The following is a 24,351-nucleotide window of genomic DNA, read 5'->3' on the forward strand; positions in this document are numbered from 1 at the left end:
AGATGATGCTGCATGTTGTTGAATAAAGAACTGCTTACTTCTCAATCTTTCCATTCTCACTTTTTCCCCTTAAACAAAACCAACCAAAATGAACAAAAAAGGGAACTAAACATTCACATTCCAGTTTGTCTTAAGATAAAAACTAGAAAGATCCCAATATTTGAACTTCGTCACCACGGAGACAAACATCTACTTCATAGATTCGGAACTTAATCAGAGTGAAGACAGTATAGAAGTTTACAGGCAATTATAGGTATTTTAATTTATATCAAAACAAAACCCACCTGGCGGCTTATAAGGGTAGGGCAGGAAGACAGTGGCATTTTGTTTCTTACTATCAAGCAGGTTATATTATTTCTAGGAGTGAGTGAAGTCTTAGTGAGGGGAAAATAAAAAACACTCTGCCTTGGACTGATTCTAGGATTGTCAAAGGTTTGTTTAAAAAGCAGTTAAAAAAGAACTAAATGGGGTTGGGGATATAGCTCAGTTGATAGAGTGCTTGGCTTGCCTTACAAGCACAAGGCTGTGTGTTCAATCCCTAGCACCGCCCAAAAAAAAACATCTAAAACAAAGCAAAACAAAAATCCATTTCAACATGCTTAAATGTCATCAAAACAGTGGCTACTAGACCCTAAGTCAATGGATACATTGCATGCAAAAATTAAAACAAAAGCACTTTCCCCTCACCAAAAGCTAAAAACAACAAAACTCTCCCAAGTTAAATTGAGTTAAAACAAAACGCAGGCTTCAGAGTCCATCCATACTGTGAAAGTTATAATACAAAAAAGTGTCATCACTTATGCAACCATCAATAAAAATAAATTTTATCAAATCTTTTTCCTGAGATGGTTGTTTTTGCCAATGACAACACAAATAATTACATGAATTAGAATTTAACTTACACTAATTTAACAGCAGATGTTATTACTTTTCTGAGGTGATAGTGATGCTTCTTAAATTATTAAAATGAAGTTTCTAAGCAGGGGGTATACCTCAGTGGTAATGTGCTTGCCTATAATGCATGAGGGCCCTGGGTTATATACCCAGCAATGAAAAAAAAAAAGTTTCCTTTTTTCAGGGGTAGTGAGAAGGCTAAGAATTCTGGACAGACCCTTTTACCTTGCGAAACAGTAAAGCTGATTTATAATGACAATCAACTTTATATGATAAGGGCTAGCTTAAGAGAGATCACCCTTTCACCAATAAGAAGTGGTATATGATAGTTTCTATTGCATCAAACACATACACTGATTAGTTAGGTACTCAAGATATTTAAACCCTTCTGGCAATGAGAAATAATTATATTGGTTATCTCCTACTGAGCAGTGACTATGTGCCAGGCACTGTTCTACATGTTTTCAATATAATATCTTACTTGGTACTTGAAAAAGAGACAAGTAGCTCCTAATATTCAGAACCTGACCACTCACTCACTCACTCACTCACTCACTCACTCACTTAGGAGTTGGCTGGCACTTGTAGCTAGGCCATGGTGTTCTCCTGTTGGACATAACAGTCTCATGGAACAGGGACTAGGTTACTCCATGAGCCTTATTAAGGAAGAAAAACAACAGCTCCCCCCAACTGTTGTTCAAACATAGGCAAGACCAAGATCACTGTGCAAAACCAAAAATACCAACATCCCCCACATCCTAGCTTCGTCACTATTGTTGTTTCACTCTAGTCTGCATTCCTAGGTAATTATTTATTAAGACCTTAGTCATAGAATAATTCCTACTTTCTGACACCACCAATACCAAGAAAACCTGACTTCCTGGAATCCTCCCTGAACTCATCTAACACAAGCTCAAATCCGCTGCTATATCTTGTCTAATACTCTCTCACTAAGAAGCCTTAAGAACCCCATGGTGTATGATCTCTCTTGCAAATGAGCAATAAACTCAACTTGTTCAATTATAGGTGGCTTTTGGCTATAGGGCACTCAAGGAAATGGAAGTCTCATCAAGATTCTGCTTAAGTTCTTAACTGCTTTGCACCAGGACTCTCAATAACAGAGTACAGATCTGAAATCCCTTTTGAAGTACAACCTACCCTTGGCTGGAGGAATAAATTCAAGCTGAAATGAGCTCAAGTATTTCAATAAAATATTTTTTCAATTCTTTACTGTTGAGTTTATTTGGTTTTCCTAGAAATCAGGACTTTTGGGATTATTTTGGTTGTTCAGATTGTTGTCCCTTGGTGAAATTGGTTCTGTGATGTATTTTTGCCTCACATGTTGACAGTTGTGTATAAGTGGATTAAACTATAATGAGAACATGAACACGAGCATGGGCTTGATTATTCCATCTGAATCAGCCCTGAAGGCTGAGTTAGGTCTGTGACTCTCAAAAGCATTTACAAATTTTAAAAAGTACTACATTGTTGTTGAACTAATAAAACATGGTAAGGATAGAAGCCAGTCAGAAAAGATCACCTACTGCATGATCCCATTTACATAAAGCATCCTGAATAGACAAATCTATATAGACAGTATGTTAATGGTTACCTAGTGGTGACATGGTGGAGCTGGGAGGGAATAAGGAGTATTCTTGATGAGTACAAGGTTTCTTTTTAGGGTGAACAAAATATTATACACTTATACTGTGGGATGGCTACACAATTCTCTGAATACACAAAAAAACTATTGTGCACTTTAAACAGGTAAATTTTTATGGTATGTGAGTTACACTTCAACAAAGGTGCTAAAAACCTTATGAGAAATTCTTCATTTTTTAATCTTTGTATTCCTAACAAATGCTTTGCTTAGTGTCATATGCTCAGAGTCAGCAGAATCAGGATTTTTTTTTTTTTTTTTTTTTTTTTTTGGTCTGGCTCCTGATCCATGACAACTCTGAAACAGAGTCAAGCTCTGGAAACAAAAGGTTACATAGAATTATTCTTATGGACTATTGTAGCTTTCATGGGTCTTCTCAATCCAAAACTACATTTTTCCAGGGCAAATATCTGTTCCCTTCATGTTTTTTTTTTTTTTTTTTTTTTTTTTTTTTTAAATCACTATAACACTAACTTGTACATTTATCTCTCAACTGATGCAATTTCACCAAATACAATTTAAAAATCACAAGGGGTCACTTTGGGGGAGTTTTTTTTTTTTTTTTTTTTTTAACTGGGGATTGAACTCGGGGGCACTCAACCACTGAGCCACATCCCCAACCCTATTTTGTATTTTATTAGAGACAGGGTCTCACTCAGCCTCGCTTTGCTGAGGCTGGCTTTGAACTCGAGATCCTCCAGTCTCAGCTTCCCAAGTCACTGGGATGTGTGCCACAAAGCTAGGCTTGGGGAGTTTTTGATAAGAACCAGATTATTTGCTAGAGATTCATCAATGATGTACAAACATTAGAACGGTAATTTTTAAGAGGTACCAGGGACATTTCTAATGTATGATCTTTCTGTAAATTCTGGTTTTCTGGAAAAGACAGGAAAAAGTTTGCCCTCATCAGGGCAAAAGGAACTTATCAGGTTCTGTTAATAATTGACTCAGTGCAATGAAACTTCAAGGTGCTGGTTACTGGTTTCCTATTTCCCAACCTAAAAGTCACTGATTACATCTTCCTGATTCTTCTACATCCACTCCATTGGGAGACCTGAAAGTCTGGATTCTGAGAGATTCTCCTGAAGAGATTACCTTAAAAAATGGATGACTTCCACCCAAGACAATGAAACTAGATTCATTTATTTACTGTTCCTTACTACTAGCCCTGCCTATTACAGTTTAATATAAACTTTCAGCACCAAGATATTTTTTTAAAAAAATTGTATCTGGGATTAAACCCAGGGGTGCTTAATCACTGAGCCATGTCCTTAGCCCTTTTTATTTTTATTTATTTATTTTTTTGAGGTAGGGTCCCACCAAGTTGCTTAGGGCCTCACTAAGCTGCTGAGGTTGGCTTTGAACTTGTGATCTTCCTGCTTCAGTCTCCTGAGCCACTGGGATTACAGGTGTGCGCCACGGCACCCGTTTAAGCTCTCCTATCACCAAGGAAAAACAAAACTGTTGTCCCCTCTCTGCCCCCCATCACTGTTCCTGCTTTGAATTTAACAAATCATTGGCTCTATTATCTCTCATCTGACCTGGCTGACAAAAAATTAATAGTTGTTCCTTAAACACCTCAGAAGATTTCCTTTTATAGGCCCCTCTGGTATTTAAGTTTCCTTCACATCATTAATCTCAACCCTTAGTTCTGTAAAAAGTGGACCTTGATCTCACATCATCAAAATGTTTCTGCTAAAGTCATTACAGTCCTGTTAGCACACATTATCCAAGGGACACTAACAGGACTATCCAGGGATAGTTCTCTTCAGACACACTTCAGCTTGCTCTGTAGGCACTAACTCTACTCAAGGTATTCATCCATCTTAGGGAACACAAAACTGGCTCACTCCTGTTGTAATAGATGCTTATCCCAACACTCCCACCATCAGGATGTACTTATGTGGACACCTGATTATGGTTACATTTGTCTGCACACTAACTTATCCTGTGTACCTGGGGTATTGTTAAAGATTTTCAGATGCTAAAACTACCACTGCAGCTTATTCAACTACAGGTGTGTTCCTGGTGGTTTTTGGCTGGAGGGCACTGACAGGATAAATAGGTATAGTAGTTCCCTTTATCAAGTAAGGATACATTCCTTCCAAGGGACTGCATGAAACCATGAACCGTACTAAACCCTATATATGAACTATGTTTTTCCCATATATATCTATGGTAAAGTTAATTAGACATAGTAAGAGATTAGTAATAAAATAGAACAAATCTAATATGTGATAATAAATGTTATAAATGTTTTCTCCTGCTCTCTCAAAAAGGGTTAAACACAAGTACGGTGATACTGTTCTGATAACCAAAATGGTGACTGAGTTGACTAAAGGACTAATTTACATAGCCTAGATACACTGGACAATGAGATGACTCACACCCAGACTGGATGGAGAAGGATAGTGAAAGATTTGCTCACACTACTTTATTTCCGGAATTTTTCACTTTTTCTGTACATTTGATGGCAGGTAACTAAAAGGTGGAAAGTGAAAACGTAAGTAAGGAGAGGTGACTGTATCACTATCCTTATGGCTTTGGAAACTAATGAGGTTAAGTGACTTGCTCAGTCACATTATCTATTAAGTGGGGGAAAAAAAGGTAACTTTTAATCATGATGTTTTATTGCTTTTCTGTATAATATATGCTGAAAATCCACCATTATTCTAGCTATCCAAAATTATTTTTAATACCTTAACTGACCACCCTAATAATCATTTAATTTTAATTTTTGTGATACTGTGGATTGATACCAGGGTCTTGTGCATCCTGGGCAAGTGTTCTACCACTGAGTTATACCTCCAGTCCCAACCACTTTATTGTTAATAGCAGCAACATTTATTTATTTAGGCACTGGGAAATGAACCCAGGGGCCCTCAACCACTGAGCTACATTTCCAGCCCTTTTTATTTTTTATTTTGCGACAGGTTTACACTTAGCTGCTGAGGGGTCTCGCTAAATATTTGAGCTTAGCCTGAAACTTGTGATCCTCCTGGCTTAGCCTCTTGAGTCACTAGGATTACAGGAATATGACACGGTGCCAGGTCGGCAGAGATTTTTTAGAATATAAAATTCCTTTGTTAACACAGAAAACTGCATACTATCTACAATTATTATTTATTATTTATTTGTCTTTGGTATATAGATGCAATTGAATACTTCAAGAAAAATCATGTCATTCATAAATGAAGCCCTTTCACTTATGAATTTTTCTTCTTAAAGGGTTTAAAAAAAATAGCCATATCTTTTTGAGTAACAAGACCCCACCAACACTCAGCACTGCCCACTCCCCTTCTTTTACCTTTAAATTTGCTGTATTTATTGCTTCTATTTGCCCTAAGTTGAAGATGTTAGATTTTACAATCTTTTGTTGGGTTACTTGAAAAAAAGGAAACTTAACAGGTAAAATTCCACTTGGATTATTTACATGGGTAATCAAATTATTATTTTAGAACTTCAGGATGAAAATATTAAGCATCAAAAATTGCAAGTCATCTTCTGAATATCTTTTTAAAATGAATTAGTAAATAATTACTTATAGAACTAGTCTTATGAAATACAGAAAATAAAGTACTATGCACATCTTCCTTTTCTCCCTCTCATATTTGTTGAATGCCCACAATACCCCAGGAATTTACTTTTTTCCTGTGTGGCTTTGTTTTGCATAAATTTGCAGTTATGATAGGTTTCTGGAGAGACAATGGTACACACTGCTATGAAAACAAAAAAAATACCTCATTTAGATGATCTGATTATATGATATTCAGATCAATTATTCCTATGTTCCAATTATAATAGAATTCACAATTATAATAATTCTACTTACATAATTCCAAGTTTTACTTATGTACATATCTTCCCTATATAATGCTAATAGGATCATACAGGCAAAATATGAACATATTAGATATACTTGAGAGGTAAAAATGATTATTTCATGATTATTTACGTTAGATTAATATGTTTCTAAGTTCTCAGATTAATGACTAAAACAGTAATTATTCATTAAGCAGTTCATTAAATAGAAGGTACCAAGATGTTTTCAAGATTAAAGACTCTGGTAATTAAGCAAAAACTTGGTCATATAAACAAGCAATGATCTCTTGCCATTAAATACTTTATTGGATGTGTGTTCAGTAAAATTCTTCAAACGTACCTTGACCCAAATTTAGGAATATAAACTTTAGGTATTGTGGGTGAGACTGCCCCCACAAAAGATACATTGAGGTCTAATCCCCTCTACCTATCAAGGAAATCTTATTTGTAAATGGGGTCTTTGCAGATGTAATCAAGTTAAGATTAGGTCATAAAGGATTAAGATGGGCCTCACACCCAGTGACTGATGTCTTTTTAAGGAGAGAGATTTTGAGACAAAAGCAAAGGGATGGACACATCGAAGGAAGAAATTGTAGTTATATAGCTATAATCTAAGGAATGTCCAGGACTAAAGGCATCTCCCAGAACCAGAGGAGGCAGGAAGGATTCTCCCCTTCAAACCTTCAAAGGGAACCAGATCCAGCTGACACCATAACTTTAGACTTTTGGCCTCCTGAACTGCAAGAAAATGAATTCCTATTGTTTTACATCATCCAGTTTACGGTACTTTATTATAATGGCCCTAAAATAATTTAATGAGTCAAAACACAAGAAATTAACAAAGTTAATACCAATATTCCTGGCTCTCCAGCATTTTGGAAAGTTTGTCTTTATTTCATTTTTCTTTTTTCTTTCTTTCTTTCTTTTTTTAATCCTTCTTGAAACCTGAATATAGATATTTCTCAAGGATCAATTATTTGGTCTTGGCTCTTACATATTTTCCTACTGGGACTGAATTTGACACTGCTAAAAAAAAAAAAAAAAAAAGAGAGAGAAAGTTCCAAATTGGTAATTTCACCAACCTGGCCTCTTCAACTGCTTTAGGCATGATATTGCTTGGTCATAATTCAACTACAATTTACACAGAATTAACTTTGCTGATGATTACTTTTAAAACTAGGTTCCCATTTCCACTGATTTCCATATGTAGTTACTGCATTTAATAGATGCTATCCACTAAATAATTACCATTATTATTTGTACCACTAAGAAAGGAAAAGGGAATTGCAAAAGATTATCAACTGTAACACATATCTGGATGCAGAGACAGCAAGTTAAAAAAAATAGTGACTTAATCAATGATTATAGGGCTAAGGTTGTGGCACAGGGGTAGAGCGCTTGCCTAGCACATGTGAGACACTGGGTTCGATCCTCAGCACCACATAAAAATAAAGTAAGTTATGTCCATGTGCAAATAAAAATATATTTAAAAAACAACAAAAAAGAATCAATGACTACAATAAAATGTTATTACTATTTCACCCTGAGTACTTTGACTCTTCCATTCCCTCAATGTACATATTCAACATTACCATGTAGTATTGATTTTTCCTTTACAAAGTCTAGTAATATTCATTTTCTTTAGGGTTTTACTTTCATCACACTAACTGGCTTTTGAGCCTCTCTCCACATAGCTAAACCTCCTGTAAAACAATACAAAATTTCCTAAAATATGTGTATATATTTTATATTCTATTTAAGGCATATTATTTACTATTGCCACTAGGATAAAATCCAAGCTTACTTGGCTTACAATATCCATTCTCCTCTAATTTTGTTCCAGGAAGTTATATACCTTGCAACTAGGAAAGAGAACATGACACATAATGGCATTAGGTTTATTTTTTTTTTTTTCCTTCAGTGTTGAGGATTAAACCCAGGCCTTGCATACCTTAGAAAAGTGATCTACAACCAAGTTACATACCAGTCCCTGGCATTAGTTTTTAAGGGATTTCTGGGACTATTTGTGCTTTCTTGAAATAAGTACTATCCCATTTTAGAATTCAAAGATAAAGTTGAAGTGAGCATCTTATAACCAAAAGCAGCAAGCATAAAGATGAAATTGATAATTAATGATAATAGATTATAAATACACAAGGGGCTTAGGTCCACTGTACCAGTCTTGTGAACATGTTATGTGATTATAAAAAATATCCTGGTTGGTAAAGCAACTGCAGAGGAGTTCTGTCATATGCAGTTGAAGGAAATCCTAATTGGCACTAGTGTTCAAGGCTAAGGCTCTTCACAACCTGCTCTTACCTGCTCCTTTTTGTCTGAATTCCCATTTGTTCCCTGTACTTTCAGGTATTCATACTTCATTCATATCACTCTGCACTGAATTCACCGCTTACCAAATATGCAATGTTCTTCCATGCTTCTGAACATTCCTACAGGTTCTGTGCTTTAACACATCTTCACTGAAGTGTCATTCCCTTGCTTGGGTCAACTCTCACTTGTTTAAGATCCAGCTTACATATATATAGTGTTACCTTGCTCTTTCCTTTGTTGCAACCATAGGTTTTACCTCGAGTTTCTAGGTTTAACAGTTCATTGTAATCATTTATTTATACAACTGCTTCATCAATTTGCTATTAATTCCTTTGTGGCAGGAACTATGTCTTTATGCATATCAATGTTTAGCACATGGTTAAGTTCTCAATAAATATTTTAATAAAGAATAAAACACTAACTGGATTTTAAAAACTTGTTTTCTTTTACCCTGAAAGTAATTCACAGTTTATCTCAGGCTTTGTCATCATACATTGTCAAATGCTTTTCCCCCCTTCCTTGATGTTGTAACTTGTAAAAAGGAAACTGTAGTGCTCATAAACTCTTTAAAAATCAAGTTATGTTTTACTCTTCTTTATATTTCCTATATAAAGAACTGAACACAAAATTTTTAATAAGAACTTAAAAATGTTGAACTGACTATAGCATTATGAGAAATGGAAGGAATTATACCTATAGAGGAAGACTGTGGACTAATCAGAAGGTCCTCTTGGACTTGTTCACTTCCTGGCACTGTCTGCTGATCACTCAGTGAACTCTGAGATGCACTGACAGGCTGGGACACTTCTTCATGGACCTCCTCATCACTTAACCTTTCTACTTTGACCCGGACATCTTCTTCGGAACCCAGAGGAAGGGTAGTTTTTGTGCTTTCACAAGTCACATAATCAGCCATTCTTCTACCTGCCTCAGATGGGCCAGGTAACTCTAAAGTCCGGGTATTTTCTGCTTGCTTAGCCTTTTCAGGTTGAATCCTTCGATCAATTCCAAAAGGAAAAGTCCAGGGAAAAGCTAATGAAGAGTCAACTGGTTGATTCCTGTTTTCTGTGTAGGAAGCTGAAGAGTTTAATACCTGGGGTGAACTTGTTTGTGTGCTACACTTTACAGGACTCTCAGGAGACATAACAATGTAGCTTTTGCGTTTTCTCCGGGACTCTCTGCAGACAGGAATGGTTCTTTCCACCACACTGCACTCTGAAGACACGGGGGAAATGCTTCCATCTCGAGAAGTAAAATTGCAGTTAGAATTACTTTCTTGTCCAGCATCTAGACTCTTTTCTGGTTGGCTATTGGGTGTATTCCACAAAATACTTGACTTCATGAACTCTGAGCAGGTGCTAGCAACACTAAACATTTGCATATAGCTGGCTGCAGCTAGAACATCAATAATATTTTCTGTGTTAATTGAAAGAGTAGCTGTGTAAGCATATTCTAAAAGGGGTATAAAGCCAGTCACTGTAACATGATGCAGATCCAACACATTCTTGTTCTCATCCTCTGCTTGGCCTACAAGTTTGGTGCGAAAGAAATCACTGCAAGCTGCTAGTACCACCTTATGTGCCCGGAAGATTTTGTCCTGGACACGAATAGTAATATCACAAAAATGTCCATCATTTCGCAGCATATTTAGTTTTCCAAGCATTTCCTGGCTGTGGGAAGAGGAGCTATGAGTAAATGTTTTCACACCCATCTTCTCCTTCCTCTTCTACAGATGCTCTTCAGGGATGCAAATGAATCACAAATGTCCTAAAAAAAACACATACAATAAAATATTAAATAATGGCTTAGTAGTTGAAATAGGCAATTTACATCATTTTCATGTGGACACTGTGCCAAATAAAAGACAAAAAGGTGCTAGTGAGAGAGAAACTTCAGGTATAGAATGCATTAAAATATATTCTCCAATCTGTTCAATCAGGGAAGCCTGTCAAATACTGTTTAAAAAAGCTCCAGAGTTTTAAATGATAGTTTGTAAATGATATTTAGAATAGTGTCTGGCACTATTTCATAACTGAATAGCAAGAGATCTTTGTCAATGGGTATAGTATTCATCCCTCTTTCTAAATGTAGCGTGCAGTAGGTAATGCCAGTTCAAACGTTAAATAATCCACCCTACATAATTATTTCTTTGAATGTTCTACTTAGAGAAATGTATAGGGGAGAGGAAAGGAGGGGGAAAGGAAAAAAATGGGGGGAAATATTAAAAAAAGGTCACTGAATAATCTAATAATGGAAAGACAAAATGACCGATTTGGGACTGTTCCCTGTTTGATATGATAAAAAGGATAAAAGGCATAAATCCATTTGCTTGATAGAGAGGTAAGGCCACTGTAATAATCATCTTGGACCATAATTTGTGAAAACAGTTGAAATAAAAACCTGCTCCAGGAACACTTATTCTATTTTATGGACCGTAGGGCTGCCTGATTCAAGAATGGAAAATAAAGTTAATTAAATTTGTTAAAATAAAAACAATAAAACTCCATTTCACATGTTCTTCCTAAAGACATGCAATCACAATGAGATATATGTAGGTAAGACAGGTCTAAACACACTATCATTTAATATATTTGCTAATTTTTCTCTCATAGAAATGAAAAGAAGAAGTAAAAAATTGGAGAGTTGTATAGAAAGTGTTTCATTCATTTGTTATATCCTATGAAACTGGCTTCTGCTTTTAAAGCTGTGCCATCAAGATTGCTTACTTTGATTGGGATCATGTGGTTGAGGGAGGAAACATGCCTTCAGAGCAAGTGACAGTCATAATCCAGGGACCATCTGCATGAACAAAGGTATAAAGTCAAGAAATTAAACAGCATATTTGGAAAATGTGCAACGGGATATAAAATTAAACCATTTGGTTTGGTTGGAGGCCCCCAAAATTGATATTGTACTATATTTAAGTAAGGTGTGAGGCCACTTATGCAAAGGAGTGGAAAACTTTTCAACCTGGTGTTTCATTCACCTTTAGTGATCAAAAAGTTAAAGATTAGAAGAGGAATTTTGCTGAGAGTAATCAGGGTGCTGTGAATTACAAACTCCCTGCATGTCTGCCCTTTGTCTCAAGTGTATGGAAATTGTATCACACTTCAAAAGACTCTTGGGCATGAGTCTGACTTAAACACTGGTCAGGACTGTGAAGTTTGCTTACTATCTTGCATAGTATATAAAGCCCTACAGTGTAGTGTTTGAGTGCACAGAATCTACAGTCAGAATGCTGGGTTGTCATTTGTGACAACTGTCAAAGTTGGTTCAGTTGTGTGAAATTAAGTCACTAAACTCTCTGTACCTTAATTTCTTCAGCAGTAAAACAGGGAAAATAAAATCCAGGCCATAGTTCTGAGGATAAATGACCTAACATATGTTTTGTGTTTTGAACAGTAACTAACAACATAATCAAGGCTACAGAAACATTAGGAGCTGCTGTTGCTGCTGCTACTACTACCATAACAGACTTTTTCTTCTTCAACCTATCCTAACCCCAAAAGGGCCAGAACCATAGAGGGGTAAGAAGGCTTAGTGTGAGAAGACAGAAGAAACAGGAAACGAATCAAACCCTACTTTCCACTGCAGGCCTATAGTAGGTCTAAGGTGAGAAAGGTCAGTTAATTTTTAACTTTGAATTAAGTTTATTAGTTCTTGAAAAGATTGTTTTTATTTCCTCAAAGTGACTAAAAAGTTACTAAGACTTGCTGTCCAGGGAGTTGGAAAGAGAATCCTATGAAATGAATTTAAATGGCCAGTGGAAGACAAAAATGAAATGGGTTGAGTACCTCTGGCAAGTTTTGCTTGTCCAAATGGTTATATACATGGTACAAAGTCTAATACAGTTGGAGCTATGGGATGAGAGGGAGATGAGGAATAGACTGGGAAATCCTTCTAAGTTATATATTTACTACATGCATTTCCCAGCATGTATCTAATAAAGCTCTGATGTATTATAAAATAAAAAATTATACAAATATAGAAGTACTGCAATGAAATGAGATGAAATGACAGTATTTGAAAAAAATCATACCCAACATGGAAAATTCAAATGCCAGAAAGTATAACCTGAGATTTCTATGGATTAGATAATTATGTTTAAGAAAACACCTGTTTTCTCTCCATACAATGTAAAATATGTATGTGTGTAGTTACATATTTAACTTGGAGCATATTTAAAATTCTTGAGCAAAGATATATAATTCATGTAGCTTTCACAAGTAATAAAAATGCATCTGGGCTGGGGTTGTGGCTCAGTGGTAGAGTACTTGCTTAGCATGTGTGAGGTACTGGGTTTGAGTCTCAGCACTGCATATAAATAAAAATAAAGGTCTGGACAACTAAAAAATTTTTTTAAAAAAGGTGTCTGTATTAACAGTTTGCAATGTGAACTACTCAGTAATTCTGAAATATTTTCCTTCTTACCCTTTTATTTTAAATAGCTGATGAAATACTACATATACATGTTTATGAAAGCAGTAGTTGTTAAATGACAAACTTTAAGGGGGAAGAATTCATTTTGTCTCAAAGTTGGGTCACGTTTACATAAAGTAAGGCATATAATGCCCAGTTGATAAAACAGAATGATTTTAAATTAGACAAATCTTAGGTTTTGAATTTTAAATTCTCCATTTACCATTCAGGCATTAAATCTTAGTCAAGTTATTTTGACGCTAATATTTCAGTTTTCTCATCTGAAACATAGGAATTATGAAAATTATACTTCCAAAATAATCAGAGGGTTAAATTAGCACAATTCCTAGCATAAAGTAAGTATTCAATAAGTGTTGGCTATTTATTTACACTAGAAAAAGCAAGAATAAAATTTAATTGGGCATGTAGCTCAGTGGTAGACCATTTGCCTAGCTGGCTCAAGATTCTGGATTCATCCCCAGTACTGCAAAAGAAAACAACAAAACAAAATTAAATGGAGATAGAATTTCAGATGTCTATTCTATTTCTTATATGATGGAGGATATTTTGAATATGTATATTTTTCATAAAATTTATCAGAAGATTTGAGATTACATTGGAGTACCTCAGCATATATAAAACCACGTGAGTCCGTAGATGGCGGCTAAAGACAATGCAAAGAGAGAGTTAACACTGAAAATAACCTGAGAGGATGGGAAAAGCTGATACTAATAAGAATTTGCCTGTTTAAATATTCAGTCACATCTCAAAAACTGGATGCTACCTTTTAAGATACTAAGAAGTTTTTACTTACGCTAAAACAGAACAGAGATCACTTCATTTGCACCCTATATTCTGATTAAAACAAGGACAGAAAAGATTAAGGAGAGAAACATAATAGGTTTAAGATGGCTCTAAGAACAACATCCAGGTGGAAATTTATACATGAAGTTGTCTGTACTGGTTGTTAATACTAGGGGTTTAAGATATGCTATCTCACATGAGTTTAGATGATAATTACTTCTTGTTACAGAGAAGGAGACTTGAGGCTTAGAACATTACTCTGTTCAAGGTCACTTCCATAAGTGTTCCACTATGTTAAAGACTTAGGATCTTATATAAGCATGGGTAGCTACAGGTATAATTATTTTTTTCTTTTTTTTATTGTAAACAAATGGGATACATGTTGTTTCTCTGTTTGTGCACGGCGTAAAGGCATACCATTTGTGTAATCATAAATTTACATAGGGTAATGTTGTTTGGTTCATTCTGTTATTTTTTCCCTTCCCCCCCACCCCTCTTTTCCCTCTATACAGTCCTTCCTTCCTCCATTCTATAATTTGCATTTTAAATAGATTATCTTGATGGCAATAAAAAGGGTAGATTTAAGAGTGGTTATTTTAATAGTACAAGTACACAAAACTAAACTAAAACCAAGTTAAACTGATGGGAGTGAGGACAGAGAAGACACAGCTTAGAAATATTAGAGAAAATACAACTGTGAGAAATATTTATGAGGGAAAATCACCCGAACAAGATTTTGTATTAAGGTTATTAAGGTTATTTGCATTAAGATTATTAAAGTTGGGGAGTAACTAGGAGAGAAGAGTCTAACCCTAAGTTTCTGACTGGGTGTTTTTATTTTTATTAAATATCATAAAGAACAAAATAGGAAAAGATGATTTTTGGCAGGAGTTAAGGAAGGGAAAGAAATATTTGGTTTTGGACATACTGAGTCTGGAAATATTTGAGAGGAAAATCCATATATAAATTTATAAATGAAGCAGAATTCTGGTTTGGGGTTTAGGGGAAAAGTTAGAGCAAGACCTAAATACTGAATTTTTACATGAGATACTAATTAATTTCATTCTGTTCAATCTGATAGAGGTGAAGACATGTACAGCATACATAAGGGAAAAGGGATAGAATGGTAAGCTAAGAGAAGTCTGGAGCAGGTAGAGCAAAAGGATTCAGTGAAAATATTTTAGGATGTCTTAATTTATCTTTTGACCCTGTCCAGTGTTTCACATCACACCCACAAAGCAGTGAACTGTGTGAAAGGATAAATACATGTCATGAAAATTTTAATTGTTTTCTATATATAAGTACTTGTATTTATTCATTATCAATGGCTAAGAGTTGAAGAAAAATGGCAAACTGAATTTATAGTTTTGAATATGAATTAAAAGTATCAGTATGAATTGAGAACACAGTAAATGTACAACAGTGAATATCCTTAGGATGGAACTGGCTTCTGAATTTCATCTCCCATTAAAAGGAACTAGGGGAGATCCAAGATGGCGGCCTAGAGGGAGACTGCACTTCCAGTCGCTCCAGAACCCAGGAGTTAAGAAGGGGAGGCATTGAGAGACTCGGACTGAAGTGGAGCCACGGGTGAGTCTGCCCACTGGGTAAAGCTCGGCCCGGGTGGCAGGCGCAGATAGAGGTGGCTTATCAGAGCCGGGCAGGGCAGCTAGAGTCATCCACAGGCAGTCCTGCGCACTCCGGCGGTGGGCCCCGCCCACACAGCCAGCTTCTCCAGGTTCTCGGAACGGAACTGGCCCGCTAGTGAGAGCCTTTCTGAACAGAGCAGGCTCCGAGTCCCGGAGCCGCTGCAGTGCAGTGTACTCCTGCAAAGAACCAGCGGAAAGCCTCGATCTGCAATCAGCCTCAGGGATAAGGGCAGGGCAGCCGGAGACCTCTTCAGGCGGCTCTGCCCACTCCGGCTGCGGGCTCTCTTCACGGGGAGATCCAAGATGGCGGCCTAGAGGGAGACTGCACCCCCGGTCGCTCCAGAACCCAGGAGCTAAGAGGGGGAGGCACAGAGAGACTCGGACTGAAATAGAGCCACGGGTGAGTCTGCCCACTGGGTAAATCTCGGCCCGGGGGGCAGGCCCAGATAGAGGTGGCTTAGCAGAGCCGGGCAGGGCAGCTTGAGTCTTCCCAAGGTAGTCTTCCACACTCCGGCAGTGGGCTCTTCCCACACGGCCAGCTGCACGGTGCAGGCCCACAGTGAGAGCATTTCCGCACAGAGCCAGTTCCAAAACGTGGAACCAGTAGGGGGCTAGGGGCAGTATTCTTCGAATGAGCTGCTTTATCAGATTCCTCCAAGACATCAGGCTACTGAAGGCTGGGAGGTGATACACTGGAAATCTACTGGGACACTATAAGCCAATAGTGGAAAACTGCAATATCTCAGGGTCCCACTGACAACTGACCATTATGAGAAAACAAGGGAAGAAAATGTCCCAAACAAACCTAGATACTACATCAATAAAACCCAATGACAGCAGAGCAGAAGAAATGTCAGAAAGGGAGTTCAGAATGTACGTAATTAAACGATCAGGGAAGCTAATGAGGAGATGAAAGAGCAAATGCAGGCATTGAAGGAGGAGATGAAAGAGCAAATGCAGGCATTAAATGATCGCACCAATCAACAGTTAAAAGACCAAATACGGGAAGCAAGAGATCATTTCAATAAAGAGTTAGAGATACTGAAAAAAAACCAAACTGAAATCCTTGAAATGAAGGAAACAATAAACCAAGTTAAAAACTCCATAGAAAGTATAACCAATAGGATAGAACACCTGGAAGACAGAACCTCAGACATTGAAGACAAAATATTTAACCTTGAAAACAAAGTTGAACAAACAGAGAAGATGGTAAGAAATCATGAACAGAATCTCCAAGAACTATGGGATATCATGAAAAGGCCAAATTTGAGAATTATTGGGATTGAGGAAGGCTTAGAGAAACAAACCAAAGGAATGAACAATCTATTCAATGAAATAATAACAGAAAATTTCCCAAATCTGAAGAATGAAATGGAAAACCAAGTACAAGAGGCTTATAGAACTCCAAACATACAAAATTACAACAGACCCACACCAAGGCACATTATTATGAAAATACCTAACATACAAAATAAAGACAGAATTTTAAAGGCCGCGAGAGAAAAGAATCAAATTACATTCAGAGGGAAACCAATAAGAATATCAGCAGATTTTTCAATCCAGACCCTAAAAGCTAGAAGGGCCTGGAACAACATATACCAAGCCCTGAAAGAAAATGGATGCCAACCAAGAATCTTATACCCAGCAAAACTTACCTTCAAATTTGACGATGAAATAAGATCCTTCCATGATAAACAAAAGCTAAAGGAATTTACAAAAAGAAAGCCAGCATTACAGAACATTCTCAGCAAAATATTCCATGAGGAAGAGATGAAAAACAACGATGCAAATCAGCAACAGGAGGCGCTAGCCTAAAGGAATAGCCAAATAAAGGAGAAACCAAATCATGTCAAAATCAAATATGAGTCAATTGACTGGGAATACAAATTATATCACAATAATAACCCTGAATGTTAATGGCCTGAATTCATCAATCAAAAGACACAGACTGGCAGATTGGATTAAAAAGAAAAATCCAACAATATGCTGCCTGCAAGAGACTCATCTCATAGAAAGAGACACCCATAGACTAAAGGTGAAAGGATGGGGAAAAACATACCATGCACACGGACACAGCAAAAAAGCTGGAGTATCCATCCTCATCTCAGATAATGTGGACTTCAAACCAAAACTAGTCAGAAGGGATAAAGAAGGACATTACATGCTGCTTAAGGGAAGCATAAATCAGCAAGACATAACAATCATAAATATCTATGCCCCGAACATTGGCTCATCCACGTACGTCAAACAAATCCTTCTCAATTCCAGAAATCAAATAGACCACAACATAATAATACTAGGCGATTTTAACACACCTCTCTCACCACTGGATAGATCGTCCAAACAAAAATTGAATAAAGAAACTATAGATCTCAACAACACAATCAGCAATTTAGACTTAACGGACATATATAGAATATACCATCCAACAAAGAATGAATACACTTTCTTCTCAGCAGCACATGGATCCTTCTCTAAAATAGACCATATTTTATGCCACAAAGCTACTGTTAGTAAATACAAGAAGATAGAGATACTACCTTGTACTCTATCAGATCATAATGGATTGAAATTAGAAATAAATGACAGAATAAAAAACAGAAACTTCTCCAATACCTGGAGACTAAATAATACACTATTATATGATGAATGGATAACAGAAGACATCAGGAAGGAAATAAAAAAATTCTTAGAAGTAAACGAGAACAAAGACACATCATATCAAAATCTCTGGGACACTATGAAAGCAGTACTTAGAGGAAGATTTATTTCATGGGGTGCATTCAAAAGAAGTAGAAATCAACAAATAAACGAGTTAACACTACAGCTCAAAGCACTAGAAAAAGAAGAGCAGACCAATACCAAAAGTAGTAGAAGACAGGAAATAGTTAAAATCAGAGCCGAAATCAACGAAATCGAAACAAAAGAAACAATCGGAAAAATTAATAAAATAAATAGTTGGTTCTTTGAAAAAATAAATAAAATTGATAAACCCTTAGCCACACTAACAAAGAGAAAGAGGGAGAAAACTCAAATTACTAAAATTCGGAATGAACAAGGAAACATCACAACAGACACGAGTGAAATACAAAACATAATTAGAAGCTATTTCGAAAATCTATACTCCAACAAAACAGAAAACCTTGAAGACATCAACAAATTTCTAGAGACATATGAACTACCTAAACTGAACGAGGAGGACATACACAACTTAAATAAACCAATTTCAAGCAATGAAATAGAAGAGGTCATCAAAAGCCTACCAACAAAGAAAAGTCCAGGACCAGATGGGTTCTCAGCCGAGTTCTACAAAACCTTTAAAGAAGAGCTCATTCCAATACTCCTCAAACTATTCCATGAAATAGAAGAGGAGGGAACCCTCCCAAACTCGTTCTATGAAGCCAATATCACCCTGATACCTAAACCAGACAGAGACACATCAAGGAAAGAAAATTTCAGACCAATATCCTTAATGAACATCGATGCAAAAATTCTCAACAAAATTTTAGCAAATCGCATACAAATATATATTAAAAAGATAGTGCACCACGATCAAGTGGGTTTTATCCCAGGGATGCAAGGTTGGTTCAACATTCGGAAATCAATAAATGTCATTCACCATATCAACAGACTTAAAGTTAAGAATCACATGATTATTTCAATAGATGCAGAAAAAGCATTTGATAAAATACAGCATCCCTTCATGCTCAAAACACTAGAAAAAATTGGGGTAATGGGAACATTCCTAAATATTATAAAGGCCATCTACGCTAAGCCCATGGCTAATATCATTCTAAATGGTGAAAAACTGAAAGCGTTCCCCCTAAAAACTGGAACAAGGCAGGGATGCCCTCTTTCACCGCTTCTATTCAACATCGTCCTTGAGACTCTAGCCAGAGCAATCAGACAAACCAAAGAAATTAAAGGGATACGAATAGGAAAAGAAGAACTCAAACTATCCCTGTTCGCTGATGACATGATTATATATTTAGAGGAACCTGGAAATTCCACCAGAAAACTTTTAGAACTCATAAGTGAATTCAGTAAAGTAGCAGGTTACAAGATCAATGCTCATAAATCCAATGCATTTTTATACATAAGTGATGAATCTTCAGAAAGAGAAATTAGGAAAACTACCCCATTCACAATAGCATCGAAAAAAATAAAATACTTGGGAATCAATCTCACAAAAGAGGTGAAAGACCTCTACAATGAGAACTACAGAACACTAAAGAAAGAAATTCAAGAAAACCTTAGAAGATGGAAAGATCTCCCATGTTCCTGGATAGGCAGAATTAATATTGTCAAAATGGCTATTCTACCTAAAGTTCTATACAGATTCAATGCAATTCCAATTAAAATCCCAATGATGTACCTCGCAGAAATAGAGCAAGCAATTATGAAATTCATCTGGAAGAATAAAAAACCTAGAATAGCTAAAGCAATCCTCAGTAGCAAGAGCGAAGCAGGGGGTATTGCAACACCAGATCTTCAACTCTACTACAAAGCAATAGTAACAAAAACGGCATGGTATTGGTACCAAAATAGACAGGTAGATCAATGGTACAGAATAGAGGACATGGACACAAACCCAAATAAATACAATTTTCTCATACTAGACAAAGGTTCCAACAATATGCAATGGAGAAAAGATAGCCTCTTCAACAAATGGTGCTGGGAAAACTGGAAAACTATATGCAATAGAATGAAACTAAACCCCTATCTCTCACCCTACACAAAACTCAACTCAAAATGGATCAATGACCTCGGAATCAGACCAGAGACCCTGCATCTTATAGAAGAAAAAGTAGGTCCAAATCTTCAACTTGTTGGCTCAGGATCAGATTTCCTTAACAGGACTCCCATAGCACAAGAAATAAAAGCAAGAATAAACAACTGGGATAGATTCAAACTAAAAAGCTTTCTCTCAGCAAAGGAAACTATCAGAAATGTGAAGAGAGAGCCTACAGAGTGGGAGAATATCTTTGCCAACCATACCTCAGATAGAGCGCTAATTTCCAGAATCTATAAAGAACTCAAAAAACTCTACACGAAGAATACAAATAATCCAATCAACAAATGGGCTAAGGATATGAACAGACACTTCACAGAAGAAGATGTACAAGTAATCACCAGATATATGAAAAAATGTTCAACATCCCTAGTAATAAGGGAAATGCAAATCAAAACTACCCTAAGATTTCATCTCACCCCAATTAGAATGGCGATTATCAAGAATACAAGCAACAATAGGTGTTGGCGAGGATGTGGTGAAAAAGGAACACTCATACATTGCTGGTGGGGTTGCAAATTAGTGCAACCACTCTGGAAAGCAGTGTGGAGATTCCTCAGAAAGCTTGGAATGGAAACACCATTTGACCCAGCTATCCCACTCCTTGGCCTATACCCAAAGGACTTAAAATCAGCATACTACAGAGATACAGCCACATCAATGTTCATTGCTGCTCAATTCACCATAGCCAGATTGTGGAACCAACCTAGATGCCCTTCAGTTGATGAATGGATAAAGAAACTGTGGCATATTTATACAATGGAATATTACTCCGCAATGAAGAATGATAAAATTATGGCATTTGTAGGCAAATGGTCGAAATTGGAGAATATCATGCTAAGTGAGATAAGCCAATCTCAAAAAACTAAAGGACGAATGATCTCGCTGATAAGCGGATGAGGACATATAATGGGGGGTGGGAGGGGCTAGCATTAGGTTTAGGGTTAGGTTTAGAGTTAGGCTAAGGAGAGCAGTAAGAATGAAGGAAAGAAGGACTGTGTAGAGGGAAAAGAGGGGTGGGAGGGGTTGGAGGGGTGGGGGGGAGGGGAAAAATATAATAAACATCATTACCCTATGTAAACGTAAAAAAAAAAAAAAAAAAGGAACTAGGGCTCCTTAGAGAAATAGCTGATTCCACATCTGGAATGGTAAATGTCCATCTGGAACATGTGACCAGATAGCATGGAAGTTATTAAAGTTTCCAAGGTGCTTCATGTATTTTGGGGCTGAATAATACAGTATTACAATAAGTGGATATATCAAGTTTTGATTATCTATTGGTCAGTTGATAGAAATTGGGGTTGTTCCACCTTTGGTTGTTATAAATAATGCTGCTACAAGTCAACTGGAGGAGGCCCACATTGTCAGTAAATGGGACAATAAACTAAAATATGTTTAATGAGTTCATATGACACAAGAAACAATTAACTTGTCACCTTAATACCATTAAACCAAATAGTTATTTTAAAAAGTGATTTTAAAAATGGGAATTGAAAAAAAGCATTTTTCTTACCTTTCCAACACAAATGGTATTTAAAAAAAATTTTTTTTAAAGTTGTAGATGGACACAATACCTTTATTTATTTTTATGTGGTGCCTAGGATTGAACTCAGTGCCTCCCACATACCACAGTCCCAACAAATGGTATTTTTGAGCAGTCAAATAGAATATGAAAGAGATTTCTCATTACAGAAATGATTTAGTTAATAAATGAAGAAATATGAGAAAAACAACATTTTCTGAACCCTTCCCTCCCATCACGAGGCACTGAGGCATTGCTCATCAGTGATTTATCATTGCCAATTCACAGGAAATTGAGGGGTGACAGGAACACGTTGAGCGACACACTGGGATGCAAACAGCAAAATCTAGATTGTGAGAAACTCTATGGGACAAGGGACTCAATTTTTTCAACTAATAAACTGAAAGGAAAGAGAGAGAAACAGACAGATAAAAGGTCACAAGTTCAAAACTAGTCTCAATTAATTTGTTAGGCTCTGAGCAATTTAGTAAGACATGTTTCAAAAAAAAAAAAAAAAAAAAAAAAGGGCTGGGGATGTGACCGAGTCGGTAAGCACCCCTGGGTTTAATCCCTGGTTACCTCCCCCCTGCAAAAAAGTTTTAAGAACCTACCACAGTATAGTTTATTTTGAAAAAATTAATGTAAAAAATTTGGGATAATTGGAAATGTTATCTGATATCAACAAATTGATTTTTCATGTTACAATACCATGACTATTTTATAATAATTTTATTAAGATAAAATTCACAAACCATACAATTCACCATTTTAAAGTACAGAAAATTTCAAGATTGTTACACAGATATGCGCAACTATCACTGCAGTCATTTTTTAAAACAATTTTATTGCTTCAAAAAGAAATCCTATATCTTAGCTATCACCTTCCCAACCCACCCTCCAGCTTCCTATGAGCTCCAAGCAACCACTCTTCTACTTTGTTCCCCAAATTTCCCTATTTGAGACAGACTAAGGAACAGAATCACATAAAAAGTAAACTTTTTGGGCTCGCTTTATTTACTCAGCATAACATAGTACATCAGTACTTCTTTTCATTTTATGGTTGACTAATACAGCTGATGGACACTGGGGTTGTTTCCACCTTTCAGTTATTATGCTGCCATAAACAATCATGCACCTATTTTTGTGTGAATGTATTTTTGCACTTTTCTTAGGTATACATGTAGGAGTGGAAATGTTGTTATATGCTGCTTGTGTGGTAACTGCCAGAATGTTTTTCAAAGTTGCAATACCTTTCTATCACTACCAATGGCATATAAGGGTTCTTATTTCTCCACATCCTTGTCAACTCCTGTTAATTTCTGACTTTTTTTTTTCATACTAGTCATCCTGATGGATGGGAAGTAGTATCTCATTTTGGTTTTGATTTGCATTTCCTTGATAATAATGCTGAGTAAACTTCCACATGCTCATTGAGGTGCTTTGGCCATTTGGTTGGTTGACTTTTGTTACTGAGTTGTAAGAATTCTTTATATATTCTGGATACAAATTGCCTAACAGATAGATGGTTTGCAAATATTTTCTCCTATTCTGGGGGTTGTCATTCAATTTTTTTTTCCAAGACTTTGAATTTTTATTATTTATTTTTGTGGTGCTGAGGACTGAATCTAGGGCACTGTGTATGCCAGGCAAGCACTCTACCACTAAACAATATCCCCAGCCCAAGTTTTTTAATTCTGATGAAGTTCCATTTACCTTTTTCTTTTGCTGCTCATGCTTTTGTTGTCCTATCTACAAATCCCCTGCCAAATACAATGCCATGAGGATTTATACTTATTGTTTTTTTTCTCCAGGGAGTTTTAGTTTCAGCTCTTAAGTTTGGATCTTAAATCCATTTTGGGTTATATTTTGTATATGATGTAAGAGTTAAACCTCAATCTTTGCACAAAGTATCCAGTTGTCCCAGAAGCAGACTACTTTCTCCATTGAAAGGTCTTGTCATTCTAGATGAAAACCATTTGAGCATAAATGAATGAGTTTATGTATCTGGACTCTGAGGTCTATTCTACTGACCTATATATCTATCCTTGTGCCAATATCACAATGCCTTCATTATTATTGTGTGTAGTTAAGTTTTGAAATCAGGAAGTATGAGTCCTACTACTTTGTACTTTTTCAGCACTGTTTTGTCTATTCTAAGTCCATTGCAACTCCATATGAATTTCAGAGGCAGGGGAATTTTTCATTTTAAATTGTCTTTAATTTCTTTTGGCAATGGTTTGTAGTTTTCAGAATGGAAGTTTCACACCTTCTTTGTTAAATTTGTTCCTAAGTATTTTATTCTTTTGATGCCACTGTGAATGAAATTGTTTTCTAATTTCATTTGGATGGTTCATTGCAAATGTATAAAAAGACAATTAATTTTGGATACTAATCATGTATCCTGCAACCTTGCTGACCTCATTAGTTCTAAAAGGTTTCTAATGGGTTCCTTAGAACTTCT

General features: G+C 36.3%; 1 protein-coding gene across 5 annotated transcripts in view; it reads right to left on the bottom strand.

Annotated features, from left to right (window-relative positions):
- The window catches only part of Zbtb44 (zinc finger and BTB domain containing 44), a 72,325-nt gene that overhangs the window by 17,961 nt on the left and 30,013 nt on the right, over positions 1 to 24,351 (bottom strand). For 4 of the 5 annotated variants that reach the window (XM_047516241.1, XM_047516240.1, XM_047516238.1 and 1 more), the window contains exon 2: positions 9,398 to 10,471. In XM_047516241.1, coding sequence (XP_047372197.1) covers positions 9,398 to 10,415 — 1,018 coding nt within the window. In that variant the 5' untranslated portion in view covers positions 10,416 to 10,471. Of the gene's footprint in view, positions 1 to 9,397; positions 10,472 to 11,430; positions 11,504 to 24,351 lie in introns of all 5 variants that reach the window. The other variant, XM_047516239.1, reaches the window with a different exon arrangement.

Source organism: Sciurus carolinensis, chromosome 11 (genome assembly GCF_902686445.1).
Source record: "Sciurus carolinensis chromosome 11, mSciCar1.2, whole genome shotgun sequence".
NCBI classification, from domain to species: domain Eukaryota; kingdom Metazoa; phylum Chordata; class Mammalia; order Rodentia; family Sciuridae; genus Sciurus; species Sciurus carolinensis.